The sequence below is a fragment of the Megascapheus bottae genome, chromosome 19 (genome assembly GCF_031878675.1).
Source record: "Megascapheus bottae isolate mThoBot1 chromosome 19, mThoBot2.hap1, whole genome shotgun sequence".
Classification (NCBI taxonomy): domain Eukaryota; kingdom Metazoa; phylum Chordata; class Mammalia; order Rodentia; family Geomyidae; genus Megascapheus; species Megascapheus bottae.
The window spans coordinates 48,128,830-48,156,591 of NC_143527.1; the positions used below are offsets into that span (position 1 = coordinate 48,128,830).

Below are 27,762 nucleotides of genomic sequence, written 5' to 3' on the forward strand. Positions count from 1 at the left end.
CACCAGCATGTGTCTGGTCCAATTTCTGTGCAGGGGCATTAGACCAATAATTACAGAAGGCTATGTAGTGTGGAAAACTAAACAGACACAACCTGAGTGAGTGCAATGATCTGCATTGAGACAATGATGAGACATTTTCTGGTGAAATTGAAAGAGCGCTTCTGTTTTTTTTTTTTTTGTCAGGCCTGGGCTTGAGCTCAGGGCCTGAGCACTGTCCTTGGACTTTCTCAAGGCTAGAGCTCTACCACTTGAGCCTCAGCACCACTTCCGGCTTTTTTCTACATATGTGGTACCTAGGAATCGAACCTGGGTCTTCATGCATGCTACTGAGCCCTGTTCTTAGAGTTTCTCAAGGTTAGAGCTCTACCACTTGAGCCTCAGCACCACTTCCGGCTTTTTTCTATGCATGTGGTGAGGAATAGAACCTGGGTCTTACTGCACACTAGGGAAGCACTCTACCACTAGGCCAAACTCCCAGCCCCACAGTTTGTGTTTTTAAAGGCTCTCCCCGTGTAGCAGAGGCTGGCTAGTAGAGTTATTTACTTACTAAATGTAATGCACATCTTTCTTCTCCATTTTACATCTCAACCAGCTCTCCCAAGATTTCTCCTTCCAGTTTCTTCCTCAATTATTTTTTGTATATTTGCAGAGTTAAAATACAGCCAAAGATAATTTTATTGGTATGTGTGAGTACTGGGACTTAAACTCAGGGTCTCATGCTTGGCTTTTTCCTTCATGGCTTGCACTCTAATATTTGAGCCATACCTCCATTTCTGCTTGTTGTAGGTTAATAAGAGACATAAGTCTCAGACATTTTTGCCCACGCTGGCTTCAAGCCATAATCCTCTGACGCAGCCTCTTGAGTAGCTAGGATTATAGGTATGAGCCCTGTGCCAGGTTCTCCCAACCTTTATTACACATATACTAGGTTTAAGATCTTACACAACAACAACTGTATGCTAAAAGTATTAAAATGTCTAATGTAATGACATAAAATATAGCTTATAGAAAGACAGTAGTAACACAAAACTTGACTGTGGCTGAATTAAGAAAAGCAAGTGCATTTCAAATTTGGCAGACTTTTTTTTAGCTCACAGAACCTACTAGTGATACAAGTGGTTGACATTGGAGTAATGTGCCTATGTATGAAATTTTTCAGTTTAACATTAAAATGGTGCTGTCATTTTGACATAAAATTTAAAGCTGGAAGTTGCTAGATTATCTGCAAGATGTACACACTGGAATAAGCAAACAACATATAAAGTAGGAGCTTCATGCTTTATTTCCCCAGTGACATATTTAGAATTTAATAAAAACTAGAGGCCTCCTTGAACACCAAATCCAGGACCTTTAGGTGGTTCAGTCAAAGATGTAAGACCTCCAGCTGGCTCACAACAGAAACGTCCACTCCTGGAAAGAAAAGCAAATAATTTAAAATTGACTACTCATAATTAATATCTATAAAATTTTACTTAAAAATGTGAAATTGTGGATGGGGGAGGGGAACGGGGACAAAAACATGAGAAGATAGAGATTCCCTTCGTGAATACTTGTTAAACATGACATTTTAAATATCATGTAAAAATCAATGTTAATAAATTCCTTAATTAAAAAAAATAAGGGGTATCAAGGTTTGAGAAGTAATGAACCCATTACCTGATGAGTGTAACTGTAACCCCTCTATACATTATCCTGACAATAGAATATAATTTAAAAATGTGTAACTGTTAGACCAGATGTTATGGCTAATATCTACAGTACTCTTGGCTACTTGGGAGGCTGAGAATGGTTTTAAGCCAGCTCTGACAAGAAAGATCTAGGAGACCCTCTTCACAACTTAAAGTTGGATGCAGTGGCACAAGGCTGTCTTCCCAAACAGGCTAAAATTAGGGGGGTTAGGCTACTGCTGAATGTGATCACAACAGTATCAGAGAGCCTAAAAGTAGATAATTGCTCAAGTATGCTTGGACAGAAAATGAGACCCTAGCCTAAAAATAGTAAAGAACAGTTTGGAAGGCATGTACCAGCATTATTATGCCAGTCTGAAAGTGTAAAGCCCTGAGTTCAAATCTAAGGACGACAAAAAAAGGCTATTTATAATTATTACCTTACAACAGCCCAGTTGACTATCTTCCCTCCCCTCAATAACCAGCATAGATTATTTAATTCAAACTTTTGACTGCAACAAAATTTTCTCTTCTTAAAATTGAATATAAAAGGATCATAATTCACCATAAATATGAAGATATGAATTCCCTTGTATTAAGCAGTATACATACATTATACAATACCATTAAATAAGTGATAGGGGCTTTATTTTATAGACACTGAAACCAAGTTTAGGAATTCGGTGTCTGTTAAAGAATCAGAGCTATAACTAGGATAAAAATAACCCAACCATAGAGGATATATTTTAAAACTATTTTAATAGGCAAAGGCAAGCACTGCCTTTATTTTTTGACCAGAGATTTTTTTTTTTTTGCCAGTCCTGGGCTTGAGCTCAGGGCCTGAGCACTGTCCTTGGACTTTCTCAAGGCTAGAGCTCTACCACTTGAGCCTCAGCACCACTTCCGGCTTTTTTCTATGTATGTGGTACCGAGGAATTGAACCTGGGTCTTCATGCATGCTAGGCAAGCACTTTAACCACTAGGCCAAACTCCCGGCCCCATGCCTTTATTTTTTATGTGAATTTATTAACTTTAGCATTATTACTTTAAAATACAATGTCAATGAGTAGAAAACACATTAGTTTTTGGAAACAAAACTGAATTACTAAAAGTGAGCTTGAAGGATATCCTTTGAAGCAATGGACTTTTCAAATCTCTGTATATTTGCTTTTTGAGGGCTATATTCTTATATTTTTAAAATAGTACCAGGTTAGAGTGACCATTACAGACATAAGGAGAAAACAAGAACAAGTTTCATGAGGGCAATCTATGAAAACAGGCAGTGTAGAAGTAGACAAACCCATCATCTTCTTTTTACAAATACACATATTTTATCAGGTAGTCTTTCCTGTACCTTGTCTGACCTCTATTGCTACAGTTCAGGCAAACACCTCCTCTATTATGATTGCACTCTACTTATAACTTGTTTCCCATTCCATTGCTTTGCCAATTAACCTTGTTTCTGCCTAAAAACATGTATAATTTTCTTTAATATGTTATCAAATCTTTAAGAATTCTAGGATATCATTTTTTGAGCCTAGAAAATGATATCACATTTATAAAATTATTCAAACCATCACAGTCCATAATACAAGAACCATGTAATATACTATAATGAACAATGCCTGCAAAGTAAAAAAAATTAATAAATAGTAATACCTTTTGTTCAGTATAAAAACAGGATCAAAAAGCTATCACTGTATAGTATCTATTAGTGCCTAAAACATGTAAATGACCAGTATATAATTTAAAAGCGAAATATTTTGTAATTTGTTTTTGTGGTGTTTTGATTGTTTTGTTTTGGTACTAGGGATTGAACCCAAGACATTGCACTTGCTACATCCCAGCCCACATTTTGTAGTTTCAAATATTGTTCAGTAATAGATACACCTGCTGCTCTTTAATTACCAGTAATTAAGTTATTTTGATGAAACTCTGATTTGTATTACTAGGTTCCTTCATATAGTTTAAACTCAAACTACCCCTTCCATCAAATTTCTTCCTTTGCCTACAACTTCTCTTTTGGCTATACATAATAATGGAGTGTGACTTTAATTTTTCATTTTAAAAGCCAGAAGCTGGCCATTTGGTATCTTAAAGCATCTTGCAAATTCAGATATGGGTCTTTAAAAATGACTAAGCTTGGGTTGGGAGTTTGGCCTAGTGGTAGAGTGCTTGCCTAGCACGCATGAAGACCCAGGTTCAATTACTCGGTACCATATACGTAGAAAAAAAGCCAGAAGTGGTGCTGAGGCTCAAGTGGTAGAGCTCTAGCCTTGAGAAAGTCCAAGGACAGGGTTCAGGTCCTGAGGTTAAGCCCAGGACTGGCAAATAAATAAATAAATAAATAAATAAATAAATAAAATAAGAATAAAAATGATTAAGCTTCTTTACTAATACAATATATTCATTTAGGAAGATTATACAAACTGAAGTGTTGAGACAATAAATGATAATTACCTACATAATAGCTCTTGAACTGTTCACAGGATTATGAGATTGTATATAAGGAAATAACTATTAAAATAACATAGCTTAAAGTATCCTAAGGACTTCTACGAAATTTCAATCATACCACTACAATTCAGAGGCAATAAAGGAGGACCTACTGAGAACTTCAGGATGCAAAAACCTCCTTTCTCTGCCATTCACTAAATGTACATTAAAATATTATAAAAAGGTTATAAACTATAACTCTATAGACATGTTTTATTTCATAAATTAATGTTTCAATGACATACAAACCCTTAGCCTAATTTGGATTAAGTTCTAAAAACCAAGTCCCAGTGATTGTATATAGAGATTCCCTTCCTGAACACTTGTTTGTTAACTTGTCATTTAAAATATGATGTAAAAATCAATGTTAATAATTTCTTTAATAAAAAAAGATTATAAAATTCTCAAAAAATCTGCAATCATTTACAATCATTTAATGTACAAAATATGATTTTCTGATACTACATAAACTGCTACTTATTAATTACCATTCTCAGCATTCCAACGTTATATGTGGGTATATGTTGTGTATGTACATGTACATGTACATGTACATATACCATGCTAACACCTTTGCACTTAAAAAAAAGTGGGCTTTTTGTGAGCCTGTGTGTGTGTGTGTGTATGTGTATGTGTGTGCACACCTGTGCATGTGCTGGTACTGGGGCATGAACACCTGGGAGCTGTCTCTTAGTTTTGTTGTTTTTTGTTTGTTTGGTTTTGGTGAGGAGGGCATTCCACTACTTGAACCACAGCTACACTTCTAGCCTTTTGCAGGTTTCTTGGAGATGAGAATCTTACAGACTTTCCTGCCCAGGCTGGCTTTAAACCATGATTCATAAGTCCTGAGTAACTTGAACTACCGGTTTTGAGTCACTGGTACTAGGTTCTTTCTGTACATTTTTAAAAATAAAAAGTGGCTTCAAAAACAAAAGTGGAAAGCTGGGCATTGGTGGCTCACACCTGTAATTCTAGCTACTCAGGAGGCTGAGATCTGAGGATCACAGATCAACGGCCTGGGCACCAAAGCTCTTGACACTCTTTATCGCCAATTAACCACCAGAAAACAGGAAGTGGCACTGTGACTCAGGGAGTAGAGTGCTAGCCTTGCGCTGAAGAGCTCAGGGACAGCCTCTAGCTCCAGAATCCAAGTCCCATGACTGACAAAAAAAATAAATAAATAAAAGTGGAATACTACACTGGAGGCCCATGCCTATAACCCCAGCTACTCAGAAGACTGAGATCTGAGGATCACAGTTTGAAGCCAGTCAAGGCAAGAAAGGCGAGACCATCTCCAGTAAATCACAGCAAAAGCCAAAATGGCACTATGGCTCAAATGATAGAAAGCTAGCCTTGAGCAAAATAGCTCAGGAACAGTGCTCAGGCCTAGAGTTCAATCTCCACAACTGGCACGGGGCGAAAAAACCAAAACACCAACAAAAAAAACCCAGAAAAATCCAGCTGGCTCATGTTTCTAGGAGCCTGAAGGCAAGAAAATTTTGGTTTGCAGGCAGACCAGGGTGAACATGGTGATGCAGATCTGTCGTCCCAAGCTAATCTTAACTATCTGAAGGCTGAGAACAAGAGATCTTGCTTTGAGGCCCATCCAACACTGAGCATGGTGGTACATATCTCATCACAAGCTGTGTGAAAACACAGTTAATTTCTCAATGGAAGAAGCTGGATATGGCAGCTCCATCTCATTCCAGCTACAAATGGAAGTCTAAAATATGTGCAGTAGAGGATCAGAAAGCAAGATTCCATCTCAAAAATAAGAAGCACAGGGGCCTGGAGCATGGCTTAGTGGTACAGTGCTTGCCTGGCATCCACAAAGCCCTAGGTTCTATTCCTCATTACCACAGAAAACAAAACAAAACAAAACAGAATTTGTGCTATGGTTCAAGTGGCAGAGCACTAGCCTTGAGCAGAAGTGCTCAAGGATAGTGCCCAAGCCCTAGGTTTAAGCCCCAGGACTGGCCAAACAAAAAAACAGAATATCCAAATCAAATTCTAGTGAAGAACTGATAGGATTATTGGTAAGCAGCATCTTGTTACATGTTAAAAGTGTTTGACTAAGGAAGGTAGCTTGCTTGCTTATTTATCTATTTATTTTGCCAGTATCAGAGCTTGAACTCAGCACCTGGGTGCTATTCCTAAGTTTTTGTTTTCAAACTCAAGGCTCTACCATTTGAACCACAGTTTCACTTCTGGCTTTTGATAGTTAACTGGAGAATCTCCTAAGACTTTCTAGCCTATACCAGCTTTGAACTAAGATCCTCAGATACTAACCCCCTGCCAGTCCTGGGCTTGAGCTCGGGGCCTGAGCACTACTGCCCTTGGACTTTCTCAAGGCTAGAGCTCTACCACTTGAGCCTCAGCACCACTTCTGGCTTTTTTCTATGTATGTGGTACCGAAGAATTGAACCCGGGTCTTCATGCATGCTAGGCAAGCACTCTTACCCCTAGGCCAAACTCCAAGCCCCCTGTCTCTTTTCTTAAATATACAAAAGTTAAAAGTTATAAGTTAAGTCCAAACATAAAAACAGCATTAGCTCAGTCAGTTGTACTAGTTTAAGCCTGTAATCCTATCCAATCAGGAAGTGAGGTTGGGAGAATCACAGTTTGAGGCCATCCAGAATGAAAAATTTTGGAGAAACTTCCATCTCAACCAAAAGAAAAATCTGGACATAGTGGCTTTCATCACAGCTATGAGGAAAGCACAAATAGAAGGATCTGTCTATGTTAACTAAAACAAAAAGGAAGACCATATCTGAAAAGGCACGACAGCAAAAAAAAAAAGCATTGGGTATATGGCTAAACCTTATATATGGGTATAAGATCTCCTGATAAACACAAGGCTCTGAGTTCAAATATCAGTCTCACCACCATAAGAAAAACTTGTAGCCCAAGGAAGTAGGACAAGAATGAAAAACTTTAAGCAAAGTAGGTAGGGGGCTCAGAGTGTTGTAAATAATATGTTTTTAACCAAAGCTGTTACCAATAGGAGAGGCCGGTGTTTAATAAACTTACCTTGTATTGACTTCATTTTCTTTTCTTTTTTTTTGGTGGGTGATGGGTTTGAATTTGGCCTGGGTGCTGTTCAGCTCAAGGCTACCGCCCTACCCCTGGGCTTGGGCCTTGTCCTTGAGCTCTTCAACTCAAGGCTACCAACCTACCCTTGAGCCAGTGCCACTTCCCATTTTCTAGTGATTAACTGGAAATAAGAATCCTCAGGTCCTTTTGTGCCCAGGCTGGCTTTGAACCTTGATCCTCAGTTCTCAGGCTAGGATTACAGGCTTGAGTCTGACTTCATTTTCTTTTATTAAGTATGATTATTAGCTAGCTGAAATATTGGGTGAGTGATTCTAGAAAGCAAATTCTAGAACCACCTTATACATGCTGACTTTGTAGTTTAATTTCAGGGAATTATTACATATAATAAAAATCAAGAAAAATATTTTAAAATGGGGAAATAAGCAGCATATAACATTTCTTTGCAAGCATCAGTTATTAGATGGCCATTAAAACCTACAAATGAAAGCTGGGCCATTGGTGTCTCCTATCTATAATCCTAACTCCTCAGCTTGGTAGGCCAAGATCTGAGGATCAAGGTCAGAAGCCAGCTGGGGCTTATCTGCAATTAACAAGCAAGAAGCTAGAAGTGTAGGTGTGGTTCAAGTGGTAGAGCTCTAGCCATGAGTGATAAAACTAAGGCACAGTGCCTAGGCCTGGTTCAAGTGGTAGAGCTCTAGCCATGAGTGATAAAACTAAGGCACAGTGCCTAGGCCTACTAGCAGCACATAATAAAAAGCAACAGCAAAAATAGCTATAGGGCTAGAGTTTGGCCTAGTAGTAAGAGTGCTTGCCTAGCATGCATGAAGATCCCGGTTCGATTCCTCCGTACTACATACATAGAAAAAGGCACAATAGGTGCTGTGGCTCAAGTGGTATAGCTCTAGCCTGAGAAAGCCCAAGGGCAATGCTCAGGCCCTGAATTCAAGCAGCAGACTAGCAAAAAACAACAACAACAACAAAAACGTACTTTATTAGGAGAATGTTCAATACTCAAGACACATCTGGAATAATGATTTGGTTAACAGTAAAAGTTCACATTCATAATTGAAAGAAAAGTATTTGGCATACAATAGCTACAGGACGGAAGAAATTTGGACCAATAGTAGATAAGCTTAAGATGAAGTAAAATATCAACATGACCACTGAGATTAGTTTTAGAATCACACTGAAGTAGAATAAGCCAACTAGAAATTACACAGTGAAATGAGACAAAAACCATATAAAGAAAATGATGATAGTATAGATAATCTGACAAAAGAAAGACGAGAGCTCTTTTGATTAAGAGATTTATCATCTGGAAAAAGTATTAAAATTAATACTGTATAGATTCAAAGAACAGAACTGACAGAAATTAGAATGAAACAAATTATCTAGGAATATTAACTTTTTTTTTGCCAGTCCTGGGCTTGAGCTCAGGGCCTGAGCACTGTCCTTGGACTTTATCAGGGTTAGATCTCTTCCTCTTGAGCCTTAGCACCACTTCTGGCATATATATATTACCGAGAAATAGAACCTAGGTCTTTGTGCATGCTAGGCAAGCACTTTACCACTAGGCCAAACTCCCGGCCCAGGAATATGAACTTTTAAACACTGAATAGATTTCTCTTTGTAATAGATTACTTTTCTGAATAAATATGTAGGTAAATATCATAATTGCCTGACCTTTTCTCCTTTCTTCTTTTTTGAGGTACTAGTGACTGCATCAAGAATGGTTTTAGTAGGCAAGTGTTCTAACTAGCCCACCTGACAGAATTTTAAACAAAACCAAAAACAAATTTAGGTATTATCTATAGTTCCTGATAAGTCCTATGAACTCAGGTTTATGTACAAGATGAATACGATTTAGGCTAAATCATTAAAAAGTATTATGTAAAGGCATACCTGGGCCCAGGTTTTGGAACTTTTCCAGCTTTAAGGTCATCAATAATGTCTTCAATATCTTTAGGTGTCAGATCCTCCTAGAAAAAAGTTTTACATATTATTGAAATTTTATTTTCTGTTTCTTTTGGAAAAGATCTCTTTCTTTTGGAAAAATCTACCTGTAGACTATTTCATTTAGACAGATAATGCCTTATATAAGGGACTATTTGATTATCTAATTTCTAATTAGATACATTAGCAAAAACATGTATCTAGAAGCCAAAAATTTAAAGAAAACTCAGGAATACAACTGGAACATCAAGTGAATTCAGGTTCTGGGGTTTTCTTTTTCTTTGGGTCAGCCATATGGCTTGAACTCAGTCTGAGCTTTTGTTCTCAAGGCTAGCACTCTACCACTTCTGGTTAACTGGAGATAAGAGTCTCTCGGGCTGTCCTGCTTGGACGGGCTTTGAATTGCAATCCTCAGATCTTAACTTCCTGAGTAGCTAGAATTATAGGGGTCAGGTATCAATACCCTGCTGGCTTCTTGGTTTTTAAAGGTTAAAATAATAAGATAATCCTCTCAAAATAAGGGTAAAGTAGAAATTAAAATGTCTATTAAAGGAAATTGTCAGTAGGAAACTTTAGCAATGGGAAGGAAGTTATAGAAAATAACTTAAAGCAAATATAAGAAAACATGCACTAAATTGATAACAATCATTTCGGGTAAGAAAACTTCACCTATTATCTACAACTTTTCTACAAATAATTATGACTGTGATGATAACTACTACTACTACTAGTAGTAGTAATAATACCTGTAGTAACTGCGGCAAACTTACTATTAAGCCTTGGTTTTTACACCAGAAGTATTTCTGTATTTATATGTAAATGATTAAATATTTCATAATTAGTTGATCACTGGCTCACATATGTAATGCTAGCTACTCAGGTGGCTGAGATCTGAGATTCTGGTTCAAAGTCAGGCAGCAGGCACGTCTGTGACATATCTATATCCGATTAAGTACCAAAAGCCAGAATTGGAGCTGTGGCTCAAATGGTAGAGTACTATCTTTGAGCAAAAAAGCTCAAGGACAAGCACCCAAGCTCTGCATTCAAAACCCAGGACTCACACACACTCACACACACACACACACACACACACACACAATCATAATTAAACCTTTTAGCTGTTTATGCTAAGTTTCTTCTAAATGAGCAACTCAGAAACATCTGTAAGATATGAAGCGAACTACTTAATTAAATAAGTCATCATATAGTAGAACTTTACCTTACATTAAATGGGGTACTTACATAATAGTTGTCATTTATTTGAACCATTGGTGCATTTACACAAGCCCCTAAACATTCCACCTCTATAAGAGTGAAAAGTTTGTCAGGTGTTGTCTCCCCAACCTTTATTCCTGAAAATATAAATGATTACCGTAAGTACCAGTTTATTCACTAATAGCCATTTAGTTTAACAAAACCCCAAACTAAAGCAAAGCCCACAATATATTACTCAGGTACACAAAAATACTTAAGAGCATTGAAATTCTCCTGTCCCCCGAACCCTCTTATTTTTTGCAGTTAATTTAAGTCATTGCCAGACAGCACTCTACTGTTTATTTTGAGATAGGGTCTCCCTTCCAGCCTAGGTACATGCCTGCAATTCAATCTACCTATCTTGGGGTTCCCATTATAGCTGGGATAATAGACATGCGACACCAGGCCCAGCTTCTTTCCACTGAAATTGGAAGGTCTCAAATTTTTCTGCCTAGGTTGCCCTGGGACTATGATTCTCCCAACTGAGTCTTCATGCAGAGTCTCATTTGCATGCTGGCTAGCCTCCAGTTCTCAGTTTCTCAAGTACCTCGGGTTTTTCTTCTTTAAAGAAGAAAAAAAAAGGCAGAGTAAGAATGATAAGGCTGATGGGGCACATTGCATGAATATGTGGAAATTAAAAAACAACAACAACAACAAAAAAACCAGGTAGCCAGGGCAAGGTAGCACACTTGTAATCTCAGTAACTTGGGAGGGCCAATATAGTATATATTATTTACTTTGGATGGGAATATGGTATTAAGGTTTGGTACATGATAGGCAGGTATTCTACCACTTAAGCCATATTCCCTAGCCAAGTCTAGTTCTGTTTTTTTTTTAATTTTTGTTTTATGTTTTGTTTTATATTAACTGCCAATTAGTATGGCTTTATTGAGATACAATTTGAATACCATAAAACTCACAAATTTAAAGTAGACAATCAAGTGGCTTTTAGTATAGCCAGTCTGGGCAGTCTCAGCTATCTAAATGGTATAACACACTTTTTGGGGTTGGTTGTGGGGCTTGACTCAGGGCCTGGGCTCTATCCCTGAGTTCTTTTTGCTCAAGGCTAGCACTCTACAACTTTGAACCAGAGCACCACTTCAATTTTCTGGTGGTTAATTGGAAATTAATGCCTCATAGACTTTCCTGCCCAGGCTGACTTCAAACTGCAATTCAGAGATCTCAACCTCCTGAGTATCTAGGATAAAGGCATGAGCCCTTAGCACCTGGAGTAAAAACACTTTTTTTTTTTTTACCACCACAAAGAAATCTTATGCCCATTAACAGTGATTATTTCTTCTTCACTGTTCCAGACAACTACAACTCTTTCTGTTCATACAGATTTTCTTTCTTCTACTTCATAGAAATGAAAAGGAATTTGCCTTAGTATAGCATTTGTGTCCTTTATTGTGATACCTTCAAGGTTAATCCTTAATGTAGCATCCATCACTACATTCTTATGGCTATACGTTTCATTTGTGGATTTTATTTATTCAACCTATAATTGAACATCTGAGTTACTTATACTTTTGGGCTACTGTGAATAATGTTGCAATGAACATTCAAATACGTGGATACATGCTTTGTACATACATGAGAATAGAGTTGCTGAATCATATGGTAACTGTCAGTCACTTGGAAGGAACTACAAAACTTTTTCCAAAATAGCCTTACGAATTCAACATTCTACTACCAATCTCTCATGTATCTTTAATGTTTCAAACTTTATTTTTGTCATTAAAATGGATATAAAGTTTAGCCCAGCCCAGTACCTCTAAAGTGGTTTTATTCCCTTAAAAATGAAGTTTTGGGCCACACACTCATGGCTTAGAGGTTGAAATCTGCAGTTTCAAGACAACTCTAGGCAGGAAAGCCTATGAGACTCATCTTCAATTAACTCAACGAAAAGCTTCAAGTGGAAGTATGACAAGTGGTAAAGTGCCAGCCTTGAGAGAGAGAGACAAAAAGCGCTAAGGTATAGCACCCACTATCGGCACTGAAACAAAACAAAGACTAGAAACTTTACTACTATTATAGAACCAGACTGGCAATGATTCAGGAAAGTTGTAAGGTCTAAATTAAGGTGGTGAGAAAAATTAGACTCATGGTTTTGGGCAAAATATGGTAATGTCTTATCCAATGATTCTTCTTATAATAGCGGATGAGTATGTGGATACATGTATGTGAAATTACAAAATAAAATAATTTACAATATGAGGAGGTAAACACGCTGAAATGACCAAAAATAAAGTATAAAAAGCCAAGCACAAATATACTACATGTATGTACTGAATAATTAAGGCATATAAAATCTGTAACTAATATCAGGTTAGAATTTATACCTTACAACTGGAATTTTTAGTTAAACTGAGTTTTTTTAGTAACTTCAATAATGCCTAACTGTATTACAACATTCAAACTTGTATTAAGTACAAAATTAAAAGGTATTTCCTTTTACTTCATCTAATCTTAAATGTACATGCCTCATTTACATAGTAGTGGCAGCTTTATTTGAAAATGCCTATTTATTGTATAAATGTTAATTTTAAAAAAAAAAACAAACAAAAAAAGCAAAACAAGGGCCGGGAGTTTGGCTTAGTGGTTAAAGTGCTTGCCTAGCATGCGTGAAGACCCGGGTTTGATTCCTGGGTACCACATACATACAAAAAAGCTGGAAGTGGTGCTGAGGCTCAAGTGGTAGAGCTCTAGCCTTGAGAAAGTCCAAGGACAGTGCTCAGGCCCTGAGCTCAAGCCCAGGACTGGCAAAAAAAAAAAAAAAAAAAAGCAAAACAAAAGCCAATTATTTGGGACTGGCAATACAGATTGGAGATTGAGCCCTTATTCAGTGTGGGCATAGACCTGTGTTTGATCACCAGCATTGAAAATAACAAAAATCAACAAAAATCCTACATTGTTTCCTTTTCCAACAAGTTCTTCACTATGCTAATACCTTATTTGTTCCATGCTTACTTAAAAAAATGTATTATTATAGAAATGATGAGCCAGAGGGGTTACAATTCATGAGACAGGTAATGAGTACATTTCTTTTCGTGCAGTGTCGTCAGTTCCCTTAATTCTCTCCTAGTCCCTCCCTCCCGTCTCAACCTACAAGGTGTATGGTTCACTACCAGCAATGCCCAGTGGGCACCACTGCTGCACTGCTTCAGCATTTTTCCCTCAGGTTCTGTGTGTCCTGCTCCCCACCCTGCCAAAGACATACAGGTGAATATGCCATCTTTGTTTACTTTTTATGTACTACACACGACCATAAATGATAAGCATAAATCTAGCATATCTAGCATAAATCTAAACAATGTGAAACTTAAAAATTTCTAGAAGCTTTTTACAAACATTTTATGATTAAGACAAAAAGTAAAAATTCAGCTTTGTAGCTGTGAATTATAGAAAAAACAATAAAAGTATATGCAAGTAGAAAAACAAATGTTTATTGGAAGGTAAATAAAAATAAATCTAGCTCACACCTGTAAACCCTAGCTATTCAGAAGACTGAGATCTAAGGATCCTGGTTCAAAGCCAGCCCAGTCTATGAGACTCTTATCTCCAACTAAACACCCAAAAAAACTAGAAATGGAGTTGTTATTCAAGTGATACAACTCTAGCCTTGAGCACAGAAAGCTCAGGGACAATGCCTAGGCCCTGAGTTCAATCTCTCAACTGGCATAAATATACGCATGTACACATACAGAAACAGACACAGACACAAATACACCCACCTACACACATCCACAATAAGATGGAAGAAGTTGAAACAGTGCAAATATACACATGTATACACACAGAAATAGACATAGACAGAAATACATCCATCCACATACATCCACAATAAGATGGATGAAGTTGAAACAGTGCAATCTAGACAGAAAGCACTAATTTTATAAGTTGTAAATACAATGAGCTCCATACCAAGCTTTTTCTGAATGGTATCCAGTATACTGTCAGAGTCACGAAGCATGCAAGGTGTGGTAGTGCAGACCTGAATGTGGTATTTTCCAACAGGGTTTCGATTATACATTGTATAAAAAGTTGCAACTTCATATACTCTCATTGGAGGTACTTGTAAAACTTCTGCAACCTAAAATTTAGAAAATTATTAAAGAAAATAATTACAAGGTTTAGTAACTACCTACAAGAATTAAGTTTGTCATAAAAAATGTAACTTCAACATTAGCTCAATTTGGTACAAATGAAAAAGCTTTTCAAAGGCAGAAAGCACACTTCTGACTGTTATAATCTAAATCCTTCAACCTTTGCAAACATCTTACATAAAACCAGAGAACAAAAGTCTAATGGAAGTAAGAGTATTTCCTCTTCCTCTTCTCCCCCTTTCATTTCTCCAGAAAGGTATTTTCTTTAAGTATCTGTCTTGATTAGGAATTTCTACTGGAACATTTCTAGGCAAATCCGAAACAGGTTTGTTTGTTGTTTTTTTTTTTTTCCCTTCAAACTTTGTTACCAAATTTCAAAAAAGCTTGATGTTGGGCCAGGAGTGTGGCCTACTGGTAGAGTGATTACCTAGCATGCATGAAACTCTGGATTCGATTCCTTATTTCCACATACACAGAAAAAGCTGGAAGTGGTGCTGTGGCTTAAGTGGTAGAGCATGAGGCTTAAGCAAAAGAAGCTTAGGGACACTCCCTAGGCCCTCAGTTCAAACCCCAGGACTGACCAATAAAACCAAAAAAATGTATGAGCCAGGCAAGATGGCTTACACCTGTAATCCTAACTACTCAGAAGGCTGAGATCTGAGGATTAAGGTTCAAAGCCAGCTTGGGCACTAAAAAGACTGTGAGATTCTTATCTCTAATCAGTAGAAAAGGGAAAGTGAGGGGTGGTTCAAGGGGTACGGCAGTATCCTTGAGCTGAAGAGCTCAGGAACAGTACCCAGGCCCAGAGTTCAAGCCCCATGACCCACCAAAAAAAAAAAATTTGATGTTGCTTGTCAAGTATAGTGTATATAAATGTATATGACTAGAAAAAAGGGTAAAATCAAAGGTAACTAGTAGCTGATAGTTGTTTAAATATGTCTATATTCATATATGAAAACTCAAACTTTATACCTAAAAACTGGTTTGTCTATCTACCTTTCTCTAGACTAATTCAAAAACTAAATCTTATCAATGGACAATTCTCAATTCCCTTTAATCTTTTAGGGAATGACTGGGACTAAAAACTAGAATTTTTAAGTTGTTTGCTAGGGCTAGTCTTTGCAGTTATTGCGACCAATTGTAGGTACAACTTTCTAAATATAATTAATCTACTGACTAAATATAATCTACTGATTTTTAAAACCTGCTAGTTGGCATTCTTAAAAATCATGCATATATCTATTTCTTGACCTGAAAGAACAACTAGTTAAATAGCATTTCAGTTGACAAATATGTGGATTTTCCTTCATCAAGTACTTTAAAGAAGGGGCTGGGAATTTGGCCTAGTGGTAGAGTGCTTGCCTAGCATACATGAAAACCCAGGTTTGATTCCTCAGTAGCACATACATAGAAAAATCCAGAAGTGGTGCTGTGGCTCAACTGGTAGAGCTCTAGTCTTGAGAAAGCCTAAGGACAGTGCTCAGGCCCTGCATTCAAGCCATGGCTGGCAGAAAACAAACAAAGAAAGAGGAAAGAAAGGAAGGAAGGAAGGAAAGAAGGAAGGAAGGAAGGAAGGAAGGAAGGAAGGAAGGAAGGAAGGAAGGAAAGAAAAGAGGAAGGAAGGAAGGGAGGGAGGGAGAACAAACATGCACTTAATTTGGCAGTTCTACATCAGAGATGAACATCTAAATTTGTGGTACCCTTATCAAAATACATATGTTAGAACCCAACTATTATATTGAATAAATGTATAGTAAGGCCCTAATTGTCTAATTTGAAAACTTTCCCCCTAAAATCTTGGTAAAGGTAATGAGTGAGCTTTTGGGGGTAGGGGTGTTAGAGAAAGCAGACGAGGTGCTGGGGACTGAACTCTAGGCCTCCTGCTTTCTAGGCAGGTGCTCTACCATTTGAGTCACATTTCCAGTCTCTTTTTCCATCAGTTGCTTTCAAGGTAGAGTTTCACTTTATGCTTAGGCCATGATCCTTCTACCTGTGCTTCCTCATGTTGCTGGGGATAACAGACTCACACAATCATGTGAAACAATTACTTAAGATGGAAACTTGAAAAGTTTTACTCTAGGGCTGGCCTTGAATACTGATCCTCTGATATCTGCCTTCCTTCTCAGTTATGTTTACTCCTTGGGCTTCTTAACTTTGTTTTTGTTGTAAGATGGGATATTTCTTGGGTTGGGGCAAAGAATAGTAAAATCTGTCTGTCTCTGTCTCTCTCTCTCTCTACACACACACACACACACACACACACACACACACACACACACACACACAAAACTTGAACACTTGAACTCAGGGCCTGAACTGTCCTTGAACTTTCTCAAGGCTAGAGCTCTACCACTTGAACTACAGTGACATTTCTGCCTTTTTCTATGTAGGTGGTACTAAGGAATCAAACCCAGATCATCTTTGTGCATGCTAGGCAAGCAATCTACCACTAGGCCAAATTCCTGGACCCAAATCTCTATATTTGATTTCCTGTCTCTAGCCCATATGTATCCAACTCAAAATTCAGTAAGACAATACATTTTAAATACTCCCATAGCAGTTGCTTAATTTTACTCAAAGCCTGCCAGCAAGACCTCCAAGGGCCTTTCATTCTTAAATAAATTTCTACAGAAAAAAACTATGATTAGTCACAAATAATTATTTAGAAAGTTGTCTACATTAATTTTTAAAACAAAAAGAAACATGTTTTATTGAAAATACATGAAAAAATCATGATATACATGTATTTATAATTTAAAAAGTTTATAGCCTTCTTGTTTAGTGTGCTTTTGTTGTTGTTATTGTTTTGTACTGGTTCTGTGGCTTGAACTGAGGGACTAACCTCTAACATCAATATTACCAGAATAATATGTAGGTAAGTTATCACACAGTATTTCCCCTCATTTCTGAAGAATAAATTTAGTACCTTGTTCATAGCAGAGATGGGCAACCACCCATTCTGCCTTTGGGCTAAATCCAGGACTGGAAGCACAGCTGCTGCTTTGTGTCCTTCTGGATAGTTTTTCACAATTGCTTCTATTCTCTTTGTAAAAGAAAAAGCACTTGTTTTAACAATCTGGACAAAATTATTAAGTATCTTGTAAATTTACTGTGTTGTTAAGTAGTCATACCTTATAGTTTTCTGGTGTAAAATCAAATGGAGTATCTGGGTTATTCTCAGGAGTATCTCTGTGCTAAAGAAAAAAAGGTTTTCCACAATTAACAAATTGTCACTAAAGTCTGAATAACACTGTACATGATTATACTATTACTGATCACTTAACTTCTCTACTGTAATTCCAACATGTAAACCTATTCTTTTATCAACACTGACCACTATGTAATTTGATGGCTTGTTTCAAAAGTACTCAGAATTCAAATGTTTTGAACAGTTTTAGGAAGTACCCTTTGGGGGCAAGAATAGCTTTAGTATTTTGTTATTTAATTTTTTGGCTTTTGTGCTCCAGTATTGGGGCTTGAACTCAAGAGCACTGAGCTTTTTGGCTCTATACTTGAGCCACAGCTCTACTTCCAGCTATTTTTGGTTTGGTTGGTGGTTGTTTCTAGTTAAGAAACTAGAGATAAGAGTCTCACAGACTGTCCAGCTCAGGCTAGCTTTGAACAGCAATCCTTAGATCTTACCTCCTGAGTAGCTAAGATTACAAGAGTGAGCCAACAGTGCATGGCTATCTTTAGGCTTTGTTGTTGTTGTGTTTTAATGTTACCAAACTTTCCTAGGAACAAGATCTTCTAATTTAATTACCAAAATATGAAATTAAGATGTAAAAAGTGTTTCTCAAAAGCACGGCTATCAGATTATTAAAAAGGATCTGGTAGATAAAAGAACACTATTTCCTTCCCACATGTATTCCTTAAACAGAAATAACTCAACATTAAGACCTTAGGGCAGTGCATGGTGGTCTTACTTGTAATCTCAGGTACTCAAGAGCAAGAGATGAGGAAGGCCACTCCAGGCAAAAAGTTGGCAAGACACATATCAACATGTAAGTAGTGCACAGTGGTGAACACCCATAAGCACAGCTATTTACCTACTCAGCTACTATTCAAGAGGCACAGGTAGGAGAGCCAGCTCCCCAAAAGCCTGTGACCTTCATCTAAAAAAACAAAACAAAACCAAAAAAAAAAAAAAACCCTTAAGAGCACCTGATTAATAAGTATTAGCCCTGAGGAATTCAAACCCCAATGCCACCAAAATAAACAAGTAAATAAATATTTCTTAAAAATAGAGCAGGTTCCTGTCTAAAACTAACAAGAAATGTCAGGCCAACAAGAAACTGAATTATACTAGCTGGGCATTAGTGATTCCTACCTGTAATCCTACCTACTCAGGAGATTGAGATCTTTGGATCACTGTTCAAAGCCAGTCAGGGTATGAAAGTCCATGAGACTCTTATCTCTACTCAAACCAAAGTATCTCTACCAGAAAACCAAAGTAGTACTATATGGCTCAAGTGGTAGAGCAATAGCCTTGAGCTGAAGAGCTCAGGGACAGCACCCAGGCCCAGAGTTCAAGCCACATGACCAACCGAAAAAAAAAAATTGAATCATACTAAGATTATTAGGAACAATTTGTGTTATAAATACAAAGCTTAATGAACAACTTTAGTTTGCCTTCTTAAAAGGGCATTCAAAAGAAAGTATGAATTTCTGATAATAAAATCTAATGTGAAACCAATTTAAGTGATAAAAAGTGATAAAAGTGGGAAGCTACTTACAACACTCAATTATCACTCGTCTATGATGTTGCTCTGTAACACTAAAGTTAATCCCTAAAAATGTATCATATTATGAATACAGTATTAAATCCTTTTGTCCAACAAACTGTGCTGCTTGTTAGTAGTTACACTATTAGAACAAAACCCCTTCCACCACTTGAGCCACAGCACCACTTCTGGCTTTTTCTGTGTATGTGGTTCCAAGGACTCGAACCCAGGTCTTCATACATGCTAGGCAAGTACTCTACCACTAGGGTACACTACCAGCCCCTAGAATCTCACATTTTGATGCAATAAATTTAATAAATTCTACAAATACCCAACATATATCAAAGATGCTTAAGTTTAAAGTTTTGTTTTTGTTCTTTAAGATTGATATGCCAGGTAGGCACAAGCACTCTACACTGAACTATACTCTCCTCAGCAAATAGTTGTATATATTACAATGGGTTCACACAAATTTCCATGTCTTTCCATTAAGAAATTTGAGTTACTCACCACAAACAAGGCTCCTCCAGCACCATTTTGTACAGATGACTTATGCAAATTCCTTATTTGTCTTACCTAAAGTTTAAAATGTTAAGAAAGTTTAGTAAGTCACAAACCTTAAGAAAATTTTCATAAGGAAATGCTTTAGTATTCATAATTTAAAACAGAAGAAATTTATAGCAGTAAAATATCTTAAGAAATATTCCTAATGCCTTACAGTCTTGCTTATCTCATTCCAGGAGAGGTACAAGGAAATAGAAATCCAAAGGTAAGGCCACTAGAGGTCACCAGACAAAGTATCCATTGAAGAAACATAATCATAACCTGTACCTATTGAGCTGTATACTATTTCTACTATACTCTGCAGACATGCTTTTGTAAAGTAATTTACCCTTAACTTATTGCCTTGCACTTTTGTTGCCTTGCACTTTTATAGAAACTGGATTCTAGCTTGCATTTAATATTGAACCTCTGTAAACACATTTTTCATTCATACAGTCTCCTTCTCCATTGTTTTTTGAGACAGGGTATCATTATGTAGCCATGGCTGGTCTGGAACTTGCTTTGGTACTTAAGCCTCTCTAGTGCTGGGATTATAGCTGCAAGAAATCTTTGTGCCTGGCACACCTTTTCAGTTCTTCTATTAAATAGATCAGAAACTCCAGCAAACATGTAATTTCAGAAAAAGCTCTGCTTAAGATGTGAAGAAAGTGTACCTTGGAGGAAACCTATTATCCTGTTGCATTTTATTTCTGGGTCTTCTTACTTTTCCTTTCTCTATGCTAGCAACTCTTTTATTCTAAAACCTTAGAATTTCTGCTTTTTATGAACCAGAGAACCATGGATTAAACCAAAATGAAACTGACCAAAGGTAGGGCAATTCACAGAAAGCTAACAGAAAAGAATAAAGATGTAATAAATATATTTAATTTTTCTTAGATGCACATATTTCCCATGATTTTCATGCTTAAAGTAACAAAAATATTCGGTTACACTTTGTGAAACTTCTTATAGACTGGCCTCCAAGACTCAGTATTCTTAAAATGTTTTTCTCTGATATCATCTATTGACTGTATGCTCATTACCAGACTCTTAAACTGTATACATATTTGATTAACAAAAAGTTCACAGCCTGAAGTATATAAAAATCATAAAAACGATGACTATAAACATCAATCCTCAAAAGCTTGCTAGTAATTAAAACATGCAATTTAAAATTCCTACTTAGAACTGTGCCATTGATGGAAGGAAATCCTATCAAAGGAAGTGCATCTTTTTTTTGCCAGGAAGGGGAGAGAGGCTGGTCGTGGGACTTAAACTCTGGGCCTGGTCACTGTCCCTGAGCTTCTCTTGCTCAAGGTGAGCGCTCTACCACATGAGCCACAGTACCATTTCTGGCTTTCTTTTTTTGAGTAGTTTATTGGAGGTAAGAGTTTTGAGTTTCCTGCCCAGGCAGGCTTTGAACTGTGATCCTTAGATCTCAGCCTCCTGAGTAGCAAGGATTACAAGTGTGAGTCACCAGCACCTGACTGAAATGCATTTCTTTACAGAGCTGTGTCATACCATCCTTTGGGCCCTCTGCTGGAAAAGTAGAATCACATCTCAATACTGCCTTTTTTTTTTGCCCGGGGGGGGGGGGGGGGGGGGGGGGGGAGGGGGAAGGAAGGGGGGAATCAGTCATGGGACTTGAACTCTGGGCCTGGGTATTATCCCTGAGCTCTTCAGCTCAAGGCTACTGTCTTACCCCAGAGCCACAGTGCCACTTCTGATTTTCTGGTGGTTAATTGGAGATGAGTCTCACGGACTTCAGTGTCCAGGCTGGTTTTAAATTGCGATCCTTAGATTCTAACCTTCCTGAGTAGCTAAGATTACAGGGGTGAGCCACCATATCCAGCATCAATATTGTCTTTTTAATTGTATCCTCTAGTATTATAGACATACAGTAGCATAACATCTGTGCATGTCAAATATCTTGTACCTGGTTTATGATACATAGTAGTGACTGTGTTTTATCAGAGCTGGTATTTTTGTCAGTTCTGGGGCTTGAACTCAGGGCATGAGCACTGCCTTTGGGCTTTCTCAATGCTAGAGCTCTACCAGTTGGGCCAAGTACATTTCTTTTTGTACAATGTCACCCTTCCCTTGCTCTCTCCCAGTTTTTCTCTCCAGTCCCCACCCACTGCTGCATTTATTCACCCTTTGTCTCTCCATTTCTGTGCCCTTACTCCCTCATAGACAAATAAACAAGAAACAAAAATAGCAACAACAACAACAACAAAAACTCTCTTGTTTCTGTTTCCTAGAGTTCATTTTGATAAATATTTTATATGATCAGTTGCACATAGGCATTGAGCCTTTACGTTCCTTTCCTAAGAGTATCTTCCTCTGGAGAAAAATCTACTTTTGAGGGGTCTTACTGTGGATTTTTATATGAGTTTAGACACACATTTATCTAAGATAAAATGTTTTAAAGTTTAAATCATTGAAGATAGTCTGATAATGGAGTTTTCACATGACACCCCTTCCCCATCACACAAATACTACCAATGAATTCTAAATAATTAAATGAAGTGGGGAAGAGACAAGACTAGCAGAAAAATTTTCATGAGCTTCACGTTTTTGCGCTTCTTATGAGCAGACACTGACAGCTTATATACTATCATTTTTTAGGTTTCATTTGTGAAAAATTTTGCCTCTCCTCTCCTGCAACAAATGAGTTTTCTTGCAGTTGGAATTCGCCAACGCAAAGTTCCTCACACAACACTTGGGAGTTTGGCCTAGTTGATAGAGTGCTTGCCTAGCATGCCTGCATAAAGAGAGGATTCGATTTCTTGGTACCACATACACAGAAAAGCCATAAGTGGTGCTGTGGCCCAAATAGTAGAGCACTAGCCTTGAGGAAGAAGCCTAAGGACAGTGTTCAGGCCCTCAGTTTAAGTTCCAAGACTGGCCAAAAGGAAAAAAAAAAAAGAAAAAAGAAAAAGGTAAAATCTCAGCCATATCACAGTTTTTTTTTAATCAGGAGAGTTAGAACAAACTAGAAATGTCAGTTTCTATGTCCTATTGAGTTTTTTAAGTATCTCTATTAATATAAGTATAAAGAGGCAGTAGTAGGAGCTCTTAGAAAGTGAACTAAGGATTAGAAGTAGAAAGGAAATATACTCCTTTTCATAATATACAAGTTACATGTAGTTTAATCATAACATGTATCTTTATATGCCTAATCCGTAATCTTATATTACATTTAAGCATTAAAACAAACAAATAAACAAATGACCTTCAATCCTTTTTGACGGGAAGTAGAAGAGCATGTTGTCAGGGAATGGGGGCTAATACAACATGTAGATGGTGCTGGGCACCTGTGGCTCACTCCCACGTGAAGATCTGACAATTGTGGTTCAAACACAGCATGAGCAGAAAAGTCTATGAGACTCTTGTCTCCAGTTAGCCAGCAAAAAGCCAGAACTGTGGCTTAAGTGGTACAGCACTAGTTTTGAGTGAAAAAAATTTTTTTTCAAAAGTCCTTCAAATAAAATTCTTTAATAAGCTCACTAAAAATAGAAAGTCAAATTAAAGAAGTGTGAGTCAGATGTGGTAGAAAACAACTGTAATCCTACCTACTTGGAAGGATCACAGTTTGAGACCTAACACATGGGGGAAAAAAAAAACGCAAGGAGATTCCCATCTCAACAAAACAGTGTGTAGTTTATTCCTGTAATCTCAACTGGTAATAGGTAGCAATTGCTATTCAGCCTGGACAAAATGGTCACGCTCCCAGCTAAACATTATTTTTCATGAGTGTTAGACATAGTTTTGTTACATTTTTATAGTCTGATCATTTCTAAATATTCTAATGTGTATTTTATTATAACAGAACATTAAACATGTTGATAACAAGATACTTTTCTGGGTTGTAAAGCATGTCTTTAATCTGAACTTATAAGACATATTTCCCACTCCTTCCCCAAACCTCTCAAGATGTAGACTTTAATTAGAACCTGGTAAAATTAAATTTATTCCACTTTTCATCCTAAATACATAATTTTGCAGCTTAATTCCAAATGGTTGCTTTTCTGTCCGAATTATCTGTAGATGTGTCAAGCACAAATAGGTAGGTTCTGAACTCTTCCATTTCTGAAACTGACAATGGGGCTGTCTTTTGTAAGTACTCTTCAAGGTAACCTATTAACACTTCTTTAGGTAGAGAAATTGGTCTTATGCTTTTTGTTTTGTTTGTGGTCAGTAATGGGGCTTGAACTCTGGGCCTGAGCTCTTGGGATCAAGGCTACTGCCCTATCCCTAGAGCCACAGCCCCACTTCCTGTTTTCTAGTGGTTAATTAGAGATAAAGAGACTCAGGTTCTTTAGTGCCCTGGCTGGCTTTGAACCTCAATCCTTAAATCTCAGCCTCCTGGGTAGCTAGGATTACAGGTGTGAGACATTGTGCCCGCCTGGTTTTATGCTTATATTTTATCTGTATACCAATGTGCTAGTAGCATTTTGGCATTTTTCTTTGGTGGTACTAGTGTTTGAACTTGGGTTACTGTATTTGCTAGGCCAGTACTCTTATTACCATCCTGCTACTGGCTTTGTAAAATTATGTCACACCTTAGCCATATTAGGATATAACAAAATATTCATGGTAACTTAAAATTAAATCCGCAGAGACAGTACCCCACTATAATCCTGAATAAGATCCCAAGGTCTACTTTCTCACTTATCAATTCCTACTCATTCTGCCTGTACAAGTTTTGTTTATTCCTGATACTCCATTTTTACTCTACTATCTAGCTCAAATTCTTCCATTTCCCCCTAAATTACAGCATTAACTTTAAACCTGGTCTTCCAATCCGATCTCCAGATTTGACTCTACACATCTAGAGTCTATACTAAAATTGTAATGGGAAAAAGACTGAGTGACAGTAGTGGATCAATCCAAGTATGCTATATATGTACCTAAAATGGATCACTGACTACAGAATAAAATCTAAGCCTTATGGTATGGAATCCCTACGCCATTATGGTTTTCTCCAGCTTCACCTTCCATGTTAGTTATTTCTTTTCCATCCTACCATTCATTTAGTTCTCCTTATATCTGAAGCTACCTGCACTTACAACACCATTTCATTTTATACCTCCCACTTACCCATCATAGGGAGGTGAATCTTGGCCTCTTACCTACTTATAGGCAAATACAATCACTTCTATTACCAACATTAGCATATGCTTCTATTATTACAGCAGCAAATATACTACCTTAGTATAACTCAGCAACTTCAGAAAGGAATATTTTTTTTAAAAAAGATATACAAACAAATATAGCCATAACACAAGGGTGTATGTTGCTAAGATAGAATATTCAGTGAATCAGGTGAATTGATATATGTTCAACTTAAGAGTAATTTCAATTTACAGTGAGTTTGTAAGCCCACTTCAAAAGAGGGAACATTTATCCAATGTTTTGGAGTTCTCCACCACCCCTCTACATTAAAAAAAAAGAACTTCAGGGACCTTGAGCCAAAATTGGAGATCCCTTGATAAACTGAAAAGTGGGTTTAACTGGAATTAAAAGAGCATCTCATTTCATAAAACTTAAAAGTTACAAAGAAGTTGGGCACCAATGATTCACGCCTATAATCCTAACTACTCAAGAGGCTGGATAGACCTATCCTGATCTCCTAACACTATATTTTTACACTGTATCATATTTACATTAACTTTTCTTTTACATGAGACAAACTCCACAAGACATTTACAATCTGTAATAAGGAAAAGGAACATAGTACCAACTCCAAAATCAAGATAAAATATAGATTTTTAAACAGTGCTTGGCACACAGAAAAAGTATTACCTGTCATAATCCAATTATGCGGTCCAAGCAATGCATAACCTCAAAAGCGGTTCGAATTTCGAATGCTTACTGATAGCTGCCAGGAAGCATCCCAAGATCACATAACTGCAAAAGATGATAGAGCCTACTACTACATAAACTCCGGTCTCTAAAACTTTCTTATGCTATTTCCCTGTCTTTTGTTGAGAATAGACTCTATTTGACAGTTGGAAAAAAAAATCCCAACCAATCACAAATTAGGCTTTTTTTTTTTTTGTCAGTAAATGCTCTGGAACCTGGATTTTTTTTTAAAACTCAATTGTGTTCAGTTCAAACTTCCTTGCCTACATACGATGTACTTAAACCTCAAAAGGCAGTCAACCTCTTCTCGTGGTGTAGTTATTAGTGGTACTGTGCATTCATAGTTCATTAATTAATAAGACTACCGACCACTTCGCATATTCCAAGCACAAGTGCTGTAAGCGAAACACTGCACCCTCATTTCGAACCAAAGACAGCCAGTAATCCTACGTCAAGCAAGTCAGTTTTCTCTAGCAGGCCTTAATTCCATAGCAACCGCTGGGCAAACTGTCTTCACCTCCCTGGCCAGGAGTCCTAGAAACAGCAAAGAGCAGCAGAGGCTCCCGGCAGTCCGAAAATAAAAGCCTTCCCCTAGAGAGACTCCCTCCTGCCCCCCATGACCAAACTAGGAGTGCACTTCGCCTAGTGGAGCCGCCGTCCTCAGGGGCCCGGCCTCCCCTCTCCCCGCCCGCGGCCTCTCTGAAGGGCGCGCCAAGGCCTCCGCGTCCTTGCCGCCGCCGCTGCTCGCAAGCTCGTCCGGAGCTCAGATTCCTCCGCCGCCCCCAATTAGGAGAGGTAGAGCGGCTGGACAGAGTGGCGCCAGCGGCCGGCTCATCTCGAGCTTCCTTACCCACTGGGTAGTGAGGCTGGCCGCTCTGGCCTGAAACGCCAGGGAGAAGAACATGGCTGGCCAAACTGTTCGGTGGTCAAGGCTGCGGTAGAAGAGAATACGGAACGTGCCCAGAAAGCACCGCGGGGGGAGGGAGCGCAGCCCGGAGCCGACGCACCGCCGACGCGCGCGCCCCGGAGCGGGACGCAGCAGGACGCGCGCGCCCCCGAGCGGGGCGGAGCTGTACGGCATGCCCCGAGCCCGAGCGGAATGCGCGGTGGGCAGCCCCGCAGCTTTCTCTGGTGCTCCGGGGTCTGATCTGGACTACTCAAGGGAGCAATGACTGAGAACCCTGGCGTGTGAAAACGTGCGGGAGCGGGATTATGGGGGTCAGAGGAGCTGAGCCTCATCGGAAGCCGCCCTAGGGCTAAAATGGCAGGTCCTCAGGCCACCACTCGGGTGCCAACCTAGAGGAAAAACCGCCTGTGAACCTCTTAGGCCTTGGAAAATAAAGCACCAGCCTAGATTTATGGAGTGAGCTTCTTTCCTGGAGAGTTTTGTGAGAGCTGAGCACTTCCTCTTGTATTGCAGTTACTTAAAAATGTCGCAACCTGCAGTACATCTTATTTTATAAGTAAGTTCTGGACCAAGGCTGCCAGCCAGTAAGCTAGACAAAGACATCAAGCACCCTAGCCCCCCTTCCTTTGTTTTAGAGCTGTGAGCCGCCAGTGACCTGCTCACTTTAGCTGTAACTTATTCTTGTTCTCACGCCTTCTTTATCTCATTCTCATTTCCACTTAGTTTAACTGGACTCTCTTGTCCTTTGTGGCTTTTTACTAGAAAGCTTCTCTGAGTTAAGTCTGAGTTTTCTAAGTCAAAATTATGAGGCTCCATGCCATAGCCCTTTGCTTAGTGTTTACTGGGGGTAACTTTCAGTGTGTGGTGATGCTGCTGCGATTTGGAGCATGGTTTCTACAGCAGTATGGGTACTGACTGTTACTACCAAAAACTGAACCACAGGTCAGCACTCAGTGTCTGTTTGTGCATATACAGCTTACATCTACCATTCTTTTTGGCTTAGGGAAAAACAATGTTTTGGGTGTTTTGTTTGTTTTCTTTTTTTTTTTTACTTTCTTTTTTCTTTTTGCCAGTCCTAAGGCTTGAACTCAGGGCCTAAGCACTATCTTTGAGCTTTCTCAAGGCTAGAACTCTACCACTTGAGCCACAGCACCACTTCTGGCTTTTTCTGTGTATGTGGTACCAAGGAA

At 38.2% G+C, this 27,762-nt stretch overlaps 1 protein-coding gene across 1 annotated transcript; it reads right to left on the bottom strand.

Moving 5' to 3' along the window:
* Window positions 1–1,259: 1,259 nt before the first annotated feature.
* Ndufv2 (NADH:ubiquinone oxidoreductase core subunit V2) lies at window positions 1,260–26,641 on the bottom strand. The gene is made up of 8 exons (XM_090353529.1): window positions 26,516–26,641; window positions 19,765–19,830; window positions 17,662–17,724; window positions 17,457–17,573; window positions 14,349–14,517; window positions 10,413–10,522; window positions 9,120–9,196; window positions 1,260–1,410 (listed from the first exon to the last, which is right to left on the bottom strand). Exons 1-8 carry the CDS (start codon window positions 26,567–26,569, stop codon window positions 1,317–1,319), a joined length of 750 nt encoding a protein of 249 aa, XP_090209655.1. The 5' UTR covers window positions 26,570–26,641; the 3' UTR covers window positions 1,260–1,316.
* Window positions 26,642–27,762: the final 1,121 nt, after the last annotated feature.